The 10,497-nt window shown below is 45.9% G+C and overlaps 1 protein-coding gene across 1 annotated transcript; it reads left to right on the top strand.

Annotated features, from left to right (window-relative positions):
- Positions 1–236: 236 nt before the first annotated feature.
- LOC126540709 (uncharacterized) lies at positions 237–8,693 on the top strand. The gene is made up of 3 exons (XM_050187555.2): positions 237–346; positions 6,656–6,746; positions 8,105–8,693. The coding sequence occupies exons 1-3, from the start codon at positions 262–264 to the stop codon at positions 8,691–8,693; spliced, it is 765 nt and encodes a 254-aa protein (XP_050043512.2). The 5' UTR covers positions 237–261.
- Positions 8,694–10,497: the final 1,804 nt, after the last annotated feature.

The raw sequence follows: 10,497 nt of genomic DNA, 5'->3' as shown, positions 1-10,497 counted from the left end.
TGCTTCTCTAAATGCAAGTTTCTTCTTTTAAGAAAGTTCCATGGAGCGAATGTGAAACATTGATACTTTATTTCCCTCCCATGCTTTCAGTAGCACTTTTTACCCACTAGGATACAATGTTTAGCCGCTGTTACAATGTTTACCTACTGGATACACTCTTATATTCATTACCTACAGAAAATCCTCTTTTTTCCCAACCATGTAGCGTTAGAGCACGCCGTTTGCAATACGACGGACGAGTGCACGGCCATCGACCCAAACATGGCTTGCTCCAACAACCTGTGCATCTGCCCATCCGCGTCCCCGGGGCCAATGACCGCGCATGGCAGTCTCTGCTACGCCACAGGTGAAATTCGCATGCTCAAAAACGATGTTACTGTTGACACAACACAGGCTTTCAAGGATGGCAGATCACCATATACCAAGTTATTCTCTAGTGAGGAAGGACGAATACTTGAAGCAATGAAAAGAAGTACAGCTGGCGAAATTCGTGACTTGCTAAAGGCAACAGATATTAATTTGGCGGGGGTCAAGATTTCAAAGATGTATAGGAGGAGAAGGCTCATAATTGAACATGAGTTTCATTATTCAACGGGCTAAATATTTAAAGATCTTCTTAAATACTGTCGTATTTACCTGTTAGCAATCGGAAAAGTCTTACAGTATCGTCGACATTGTTTGTGCAGACCTGCTTTTGAAATTGGTAGTTGTTATTTTTTCTCTTATAACACATAAAAGTGGGAAATATGGGGGTGATATCCTTGCGCAATACGCTAAGCGTTACAGCGATAGGTGGCACGCTAGGCCGTCAGCGCATGCGCGTCGTATACCATGAGCTATGTTGGGGCGGCTACTGCTGGTCACCGTGAGTGCCAACAAATGAGAACGCCAAGACGGCCCACATCACCCTCATAGTTCATATTACGACGTTGCTTCTCACTCTTCGTCCTGAAAGAAGAAGCAGTCATTAATATCAAATGCGGAGGACAAACCATCCGTCATATGTTGTCCTTATGACTACGATCAGCTGCTTGTTGTGATACTACCTGGCTTACGCAGATAACACCAAGACGGAAAAGCGGTTCGACCTTTAACTATCAGATGACGCCACCTAATTAGGGTTGAGCATAATTCCTTCCTAATAGTATCTCGGACTGGTCTCTTCAGATCAATTCAGACTGCTCTCGTGAGCAACGTTGTCCTCGACCGGTCGAAAGACAGTCCCTGCTTAGCGTTCGGCCGGGCCTTTTCGGTTGCTCTCCTGCCGCGTCAAGCGCTACCAAGCGCTGCAAGCCCTGTCTTCGGAGCAGCCGTTGCGACTGAGTGTGTTTTCCAACGTGTCGCCACAACACAGCGTCGCCGCTGTTGGCGACGGTCCACTGTAACATTGGCCGCTTTATGCTGGAGTCACAAAGAATGTTCGTCCCGCGACCGCGTCCGCCGTTGTTCATGGCAGTGTCGGGAGCTTTTGTTAAACACAATTTGACATTTTATATAGTCACATGATTACCCCTCTGTCACTTTGGCCTCGGAAAGCGACTCATACGTTCGGCTCGCGTGCTTGTGCTCTGCCTCTGAGATCGAGGAACTTCGGATGCACTCGAATCTGATTCTGCGGATACAGGCGACCACTCGAATCATTAATTTGATACTACGCTCTAGCATGGTGCACGATGGCGGTATACTAAAGTGTTGTCTCACGTGATGTCTACTCTACCTTGGTACTTTGGAGAGCTGGAGCGTGCGCTGAATTGACCTAACGTATCACGTGTCACGGCAACGTATCGCCTATCACGCAAACTTAGAAAGTTCTAAGTAATAGTTTATGTAAAATAGTTCTATTATTAGTGGCGGCCCGATTGGACAAATGCTATCGCGCTGCTCTCAAGCCTGCTGCCGGCGAACAAACGTAACCTTGTGCCTGAGCAGGTGGCCTCATCATTGCGACAGGCCATTGGTTACGTTGGCTGCCGTGGCATACTTTTAGACTATTTTGCGGTATTGTCCAAATCCAAACGGCGCTAGCTGGTTCGCGATGCCGATAGGCGAACTCTGACAACACATCTATCACGCTTTATTACTGGACTCCAACGTGCGCCTTGTAACTTCGTGATGACGCTGAATTGCCGGACGAAGAACACCGAAAGAATGTTTCCAGTCCATTCATTAGCAGATGAAAAGGACGTAGTATTCGCGGCGCGCAATGTAATTGCGGCATTGGTTTGTCTAGTTTTCTGCGGTAGTTATTAAAAGTAGGAATTAGGAGCGCCCATCTGATTTTATGTTGTTGTCGAGGATGTCTTTACCTTAGACATGCCAGTAAAGATACGTATAATGCAAACAGGATAGACAATCAATTCTAATTAGGTGATTAAGCAGAACAAGTATAAAGTGTTTGCTAGGTAATAGAAATTAAAACAATGCATCAATGTCTTATGCATAGGGTGTACTGTTAATGTGATCTGTTATATTGTAGCAAGATTAACCGACTTTGAAAATCGCGCCACACCACAAATTGACGCAACACCCGTCCTTGTCACGTAACTGACGCAAATGCTTCTTTTTTTTTTTAACAAGATATCTACGATTCACGTATGTGTCAACTGAAAGGCAATCAGGGACACGCAAGGTGCACGCAAAATTGCCCTGCGACTGGCCGTTCGAGGCACTTTGCGTGGATTCGCGTGCTTCGTTCACGCTCGGAAAAGTACATGTATGCAGCACGTATTGAGTAACAGAAAGCTGTATTGGGAGTTTTTCATTCTCCTCTACAATTTCTCATTTAGGATTTTCCTTTAATTATTTTCGAGAAGTCAATTAAATAATGAAGACTAATTACGTAATCAGGCGGTAGGAAAAAGATATTTTAAGTAACTGCAAGTGACTGCAAATAACGTTACCCTGGTTCTGTCCAGCTAAGTGCATTTGCATATTTCTAACTCTGGCTAAAGTTAGCTGGCACACCCTGGATTCATACATGCATGTAGGTTACCTTGTCAAAATTTGCGTTTCATTAAGTGGGCTTTTTTAAAGACGTACAAAGCTCTTCTTCTGCCTGTCCCTCTGGTAGTGTTCTTGCAGATTAGAAAAGATTGCCAGTCATTTCTCTTTCTTTTGATGCGTTGATATTAGGAGTGTCAAAGTAGAAAAAAGCCTGTGCGACTGACGAAGGTCGGTTCCGTACCACCCTCAGTAGTTGCCGCTCTTGGGAGAGTCAGGATGTGTGTCCAGTGATCCCCTCAGTAACGCTTTGCAATGTTATTTTCATCGCGGATCCGGGACACCCAAGAGATGCGACGTAAGGCTAACGCATTCCTCACATTTACCGCTAAGTCACCATTGAATGCTTTGTTCACATGATTGCTGCGCGAAGCCAATTAACTTCGCTGACTTGCTAAAATCAATAGGAAACTTTATAGACTCATTTTGGGGATGAGCAGCATTATTTCATTAAAATTATTCTTTTCATTTATTCGCGGCCTTGCACGGTAACAAGGAGCCGCTTCATTGTTCGCGCATTCTCTGGGTGCGGTTTGCACGGCGGACACCAACTGCTCCTCGTCGGCTCTGTGTCTGGCCGGCCAGTGCAGCTGTCCGCCGGGATTTCAACCCTGGGACGACTACAACTGCACTGTCATCCAAACTGTCGGTATGTTACTCCCCAGACCGTGTTTATGAAGCGATCCTTTGTTGAGGATGGACAGTGTGTTATTTTGAAGCTGCGGTTGGTGTTTAGACTGTGAAGGGGAGGATTGTGGAGAGGTGTAATGCGAAGATGGAAATATGGAAAGGAGGCTTGATGGTGAGGAAGGGGTGTTGTGGGGAGGAGGATAGGGCCAACATCAACGGGCTCCTTGGGAGCGACGCTGTTCTCGGACGATCACTTTTGGGGATACTTCTCACTTTGGCGTCATGTCAGGTCACTAACACCGGACGCGACGGTGTCTACGACCGAGTGCGCGTTCCCGGCGTTGTGCTACAACTGCCTACAAGGTACTGTGCCAAGGATTCCGTCACTCGTACACCTGTGGTAGCAGTTTTTCTATACCTCGCGCGAGTGAAAGCATCTCCAAATGCGATCGTTGCAGAAAGGACGCGTCGAGCATAACGTATTCTGTAACACGTACTACTCAAGAGTGTGCGCACGTTCCAGCACCCGCTTCAAACTCTCCGTAAAGAGATGGTACACAAATGCCTTCAGGATTGAAATAGACTGACACGTCGACCTGTGCAGAGAGACGCAGTACGTGGAGTCGCTTTAGCCAGAAGACGTTACGCATACCTTCACTTAGTTTGACAATCATATTCTGTGGTTTCTACAGAATTTTTGTATTTGAGGAGGCTCGCAAAAATACCTTCCATGTGAAGTTTACCCTGCAAGTATTAAAAGAGCAGTGTTATGCGGAAATGCTACTTTCTCAATTCACTCTCGATTTTCTTTTCTCGGCGTTTTCATTGGCTGCCAGGAAGAGATGGTTACGTTATGACTGACATCGGCCACTGGTTTGGATGGGTGACAAAAAAATCACCCCTAAGTACTGTCTTAGGTCGGCAATACCGCATGACCGCGTAACTTGATTAAGATTTGAGATTTATGAAGACACTCATTCACTTAAAGTTTGGGGCATAACCTTTCTGGTGAAAGCGTTGGGCAGTGCTCACAGTAGACTGAAAAGCGAAGCCTATGGTGGTGCATTGCAGTGGACTCTAAATTGCTTGTATGAAGATTGGGTGTGCTGAGGTTCTTATACAGAAACAGGTTCTAAAAAATTCATTGGGCGCGTTGTACGCCGTGGTGAACAGGAGCTTCAAGGACAAGCCGTGCCACGTACACTACTCATTGGAAGACGCTGCGAATATATTGTTCAACAATAGGGAGCCAAATCTAACAACGTGGGTCATCTTACGAATCGGCTTCTTGAAAACGTTAACAAGCATCGCCTAAGGAGAAGGGGCCAAAGCACAAGGGAATATCGAGTGCACCTTTTTAACGAAGCCATCAGCTACTTCACAGAGGGAGTGACCCCTTCTTCTTCGCCATGCCGACTCCGTAAAGAAAGGAAAAGGAAGGTCAGTTTTTTATTAGCGTTGTGAAGCAACTTTTCTCCGGAATAAAACGGAGCCCGCAAGGACAGTAGAAGGTTTCTTTTTTTTTTTTTTCTGAGGCCACAAGAAGTGAGAAGACGCTGGAAATTTCGACTAAGCAATACAACCGCCGTACTCGGACGTGAAATTAAGCCAAAGTTCAAGTATTAGGCACTGACAATTAGCACCAGACCACCAGGGCGATCATGTGAGTGGAGCTGGTAAAGTTGTACCCATGGCCGTAGCTTCTGGTAGCGTTGATCACTGATATTGTGTCCAGGTAGAACTCGAGAAGTTACATAGAGTCCCTTAATCACCGCAGTCCCAGCCGGAAGAGATGAGATACACCGCTGCAGCTGCGCATCACTTTCCATGTACCCTGATATTGTTGCTAGACACGTGTTTCATGCAACATTCTGGTCCGTTCTTCTTGCGCGTGCACTTCACTTTGCATAAAAGGAGTAGGCAAGGAATAAGGTAATGTTGCTTATTTAAGCGCTTCGTTGTGTTGGCTTTTGCCTTGCGTGTCGGCTCCACGAGCTGTTTTTAAAAATGTCTACAGCGCACTTATGACAGTCACCATGGCTACTGAGTTTACCGGAAAATCAACCGCAGTGCAGCGTGTCTGATTTCAAGACATGTGAGCTGGGCGCGAGTGTCTATATCGTCATCCTTGAAAGATTCAAAAGTGAATTCTTGTAATTGTCTATCGCTGCGTATTTATCAGTTATGTTACGTTGACTGTACGGCGGTGTCCGTATAGTGATTCCTAAGAATAATTTTCTTTAGTAAAATTTCTCAATGAAATCTGAGATGAGATGTGCAGTACATTAAGAGTGTCATTTCGTAACAGTAGGCGCCTATAAGGGTTATTTATTGTGCGGCATTAGTTTAGGAGAGGTGCGTCACGATATTTACCACGTTCTAATGCAAGTTCGTAACAGCCAACATCTTACCGTCTTGAGTTTAATGTTTCAGTCCAACAAGATATCGAAGCCGCATCAGCCGTGCGACAATGTCAGTGTTGCCACGCCATTATATCTGGACATATTGGTTGTTGTCATGTTCCTTTGATTATGGTGTTCACCTGTGTGTACACCATGCATAATATTTTTGCGACGCCCAGTGCTGCTTAAAAGCAGTCGACTGAAGAAAACTGTTTGGATTTCACGTACTCTAAAGTATGGGAAAACTTTAGGTCTCCTTGCTTGCAGAACATAAACACCGAAACTTAACACCGAACGCGGCCCAATATAATATCAAAAGTCCGTCTTTACCAGTCTTGGTTAAACGCAATATTTCGTACTAGATGCCCTGGACCTGATCGATGAGTGCTTCGCAAACGTCGTAGATTTGTTATCGGCTGACACAAGTCTGCTGAAATTTGTTGAAATTCCGACACTCAGCATTTTTTTTGTCATTTTACTCGTACATAACAATGAAGCGCATCATTGCTAGAAAAGACTACGCGTTTCGTGAATAGGCTTTTCGTGAAAGAAAGAAAAGATTACTCATACAGAAAGACTTACATCCAGGCAGTAAGTTATCTTAACGATGTTCCTTGTTGCAGACCCTTCAAGCTCCTGGATGAGCCTCCTGCTGCCACTTTCAGGCTTTGTCCTCATCATCCTGGCAGTTTGCGTCTGCGCCTCCACGCAATGGTTCGTCACTTCGCATATCCTGTTCATTGGTTTCATGACTGACGAAGTGAGCAACGCTTGCCATTTGCGTTACGAGTCGACTCGCCGCACATTTCCAGTTTCAAGGGGCGCTTGTCACAAAGATGGGGGCGTCAGAAGGTTAGGAACTGATGTGCTAACACAGTTCCTAACACATTCACAGGATAATATGCTTAAAGGTGTATATGCGTGACGCGAACAATTGAAGAAATTGTCGAAGCCTCTGCATCGGATGTCAGAAAATTGTAGTAGCAGTTGTCAATACAATTATAATAATGAGAATTTTGCGCGGTCACGCACACTGCACGGGCTGACCAAGTGGCATATTTGGTAATGTAGTCATCATATTGCATTGTGTTTCCATGTTATCATTAACGAATTGCGAAATTGCAGAAGCATAAATGTAAATAGCAAAGTGTAAGACAACAAGTGTGAGCTCCTTTTATTTTCATACATGTGTTTTTGTATTTTATTTCTATTGTTTTTTACACTACCGCTCCTCTCTGTAGCGCCTCACGGCCACGAAAGTACCTGAATCAATAAACAAATATTAAATAAACATCAGCGATAAACTACGCTATCCGCAACCTTCGTCAGGACTTTCGACGGCATTGCTTGCACAGCCGTCGAACCGATATCGCAACCGGAGGAGTCGTTTCGAAACATTTGACAACTACCATTTCCTTTCCTCATGGACCTCGACACTAGCAAACCGCACACCGTAGAATAAATTTTGGCGTAATTTGCGCGCACCGTGAGCCGCGGGGTAAACTTATTCGTGCATGTCACACAACAATTACCTTCCACAATAGACAACTATAGTTTCTTCAGTTTCGTGCAAACTTCCGACTTCTTGTAGAGTGGCATGCGTTTGCTACTATGGCAATATTATGGCAATTGCATTGCATTGAACTATTTCACATGTTTGCAAAAGCATAAACTCGGAATTCAAATAAATTGGATGAATCAATTACCTGCCTCAGCAAGGCGAACTTCTCTCGTGCAAGAAAAAGCACCGAAATACTGCTTGCACCCGCTTGTCGTCCTGTATTTGCCAACAATTTCAATTTTATGTGTCCCATCTCTTCAAGGGTGACGTTGCTTGCAGGAAGATTCTCCTATTGAAACGGAACGTATATGTCCCACAGACAATAATTCTAATGTGCGCATGTTTTGATATATATTTTGGGATTATCAGATCTAACATTCATGAAACACGTGGTTTTTTTTCTCGAAAGGGTCATCCTCTACATACGTAGGTGCATCAAGGGCGACGTTGAAAGTCCTGGTAGGGCTCTCACGTACCGTGGTGCGTCACTTTGCTACGTTCTTGACCCCAGGAGTTCCGGTCCGCGCTGGGCCAAGAGCTACATCGGCGACAAGGAGTCCGCACCGACGCTTATCGTATGGTCCCAGGCGAGCATTGGCGACCAGACACTCAGCGGTCCGCTCGAGCTTCATCCAGCGTCGCAGAACACCGACTCGCTGGTGCAGCAGCAGCAGCACATGGACAGCGAGCTGTTCAGCGGTGGTTTCTACAGCCCGCGTGACTCGTGGCTGGCAGCCATGGCCGAGCGCTCCTCGGAACTGACCAACCAGCTGAACTCGGTGACAGAGCTGCGCGGGCTATGCAGCGCCCCGGACGAGCCGTTCGTGCGACCCGTGCTGAGTGGCGAGGAGATGTACTCGAAGTACCCGCACTTGCGGCTCATACTGTCCTCGACGTCTTCGTCGTCGGCTCAAGTGGCTCCGGAACGGCCACCAACGTCGCCGATCCCGGTCCACACGGAGATAACGCTGAGCGCCAGTCGCCAGAGCACTGAGGCAAGGTTGCGACTGGGCGATAGTCCGACAGGCCTTGAAAAGACGTTCTTTATTGTTTGGAAAAGTGCATATGAAACAGGGAGGAAGAAAGAAAGGAAGGAATAATGTCGTCTTTTCTTCTGCCGGTGTGATTTGCGCTAATTTCAACACCTAAAATTAATCTGACCCAACTCTCACTATTCGCTACCGCGCGCTTTTCTTACTGCTCCCCTGAAATGGAAATTTTGGCGTTGTCTTTCGCAGCTGGATGGAGCTTGTAGCGTTGATGAATGTAGAAGAAATCACTATAGTGGCCCTTCTTATGTAGCAGTGGCTACATTCATAAGAAGGTTCCATTTCCTGATTGCCCCTAGGTTACCCCCTCCCAGCTACACAAAAAAAACAAGGAAAAAAAACACAATGTCTAGTATTTCACGCAGTGTTAATTATCTTTAAGTGGTTTTCTGCTAATTCATTGCGTAGTGGACGCTTTTTGTTTATGTGAGTCTAGATACGTCATTGCGGCAAGCTTTTATGGATAAATGCACTATTCTTTTAAAAACGTTTAAAGACTTAATACTTCACGCCGATCCGGTGACTTTTGTCACCGCCTGTGATTTGCGCAGTCCGAGCTATCTTCAAGCAAGGGCGGGCTGCGTTCAGCTCTTCAGTCACCTACGAATCGCAAGTGCGCGCCGAGATCCGAGTCGCCTTCGAAACGTGTGGCCTTCCCGGAGGAGCTCGTCGCACCTTCATCATCGGTAGTGCAACCGGAAAGCGAATCCGAGCTTCGTTCAGCAGACTTGCAGGTGCGCATAGTTCCTGAAAGTCGTTGTTGACCGGGGTCCCTTGATCCGAAGTATACCGATTCAATAAGTAGATACACTACTGCGTTTGTGTGTGCTTTTGTGTGTGTGTGTGTGTGTGTGTGTGTGTGTGTGTGTGTGCGCGTGCGTGCGTGCGTGCGTGCGTGCGTGTGTGTGTGTGTGTGTGTGTGTATGTGTTTGCGTGTTTACGTGTGTGTGCGTGCGTGTTCGTGTGTGTGTGCGTGTGTGTGGGATGTGTACGTGTGTGTTTACGTGGATGTGTTTTATGTCGAACGGATTAGAAGGCTTCTGTGGTACATCGCGCTTTCTTACCTCCTTCGGTGGGCGTCCACCTAAATATACGCTTCTATGCCGAGCGAGTCACGTCAGCCTCTCGCAGCATCATTCCTTTGAAAAGCTCGCACTACATTACCGCGAGTACGAAACATCCGTCCCCAAAGTGTTCTGTGAAGTGCAACGGCGTTCCAGGAAATCGCTTTATGAAAGTTGACGGGGTTGCTCTAGTATGTTAAACCGCATAATTTACGGTAAGTTCAAACAGTTGTACACAAGTTGTCGCTATTTGACCCCTCCGCGGGGCAATGCGTCAATTTTACTTTGCTGCACAATAAGACGAATGTTATCTTTATTGGAAAGGACATGGACGCTGCTTCTCCCGTATTATTGATAAAAAGGTTTACAACACTACATTTCTATGCCTCGTGCAGGTAGTACACCAATACAACTTTTCATCAGCCACCGAGGCCAAGACAGTAAAGCTGCAGCCATTCGATGTTGATTTTTTACTGCGCATCAGCAAAGCCTTGACATGCAACTTGGCGGAAAACTTACATCAGATCGTCTCGTCAGAAATAGAGCGTCAACTGAAGCTTCAATATGTATTCACTTGTCTACATACCAGGCTTGAGCATTGTCTTCCCAAAGATAACTGCATTCACTTCTTTCATTCGCTATTCCAACCCTGAAAAGTATTTTGTTTGCTAAAACAAACAAACACAATTAGCCTTTCTTAGTTGATTTTCATTGGGAGAGGTAAGCATTGAATACAAGGCTATCTCCTATTTGGCAGTATAATTGTTACACGGCATTGCATCACATTGTTC

Source organism: Dermacentor andersoni, chromosome 3 (genome assembly GCF_023375885.2).
Source record: "Dermacentor andersoni chromosome 3, qqDerAnde1_hic_scaffold, whole genome shotgun sequence".
NCBI lineage: Eukaryota > Metazoa > Arthropoda > Arachnida > Ixodida > Ixodidae > Dermacentor > Dermacentor andersoni.
This window is presented reverse-complemented; position numbering and strand designations above follow the sequence as displayed.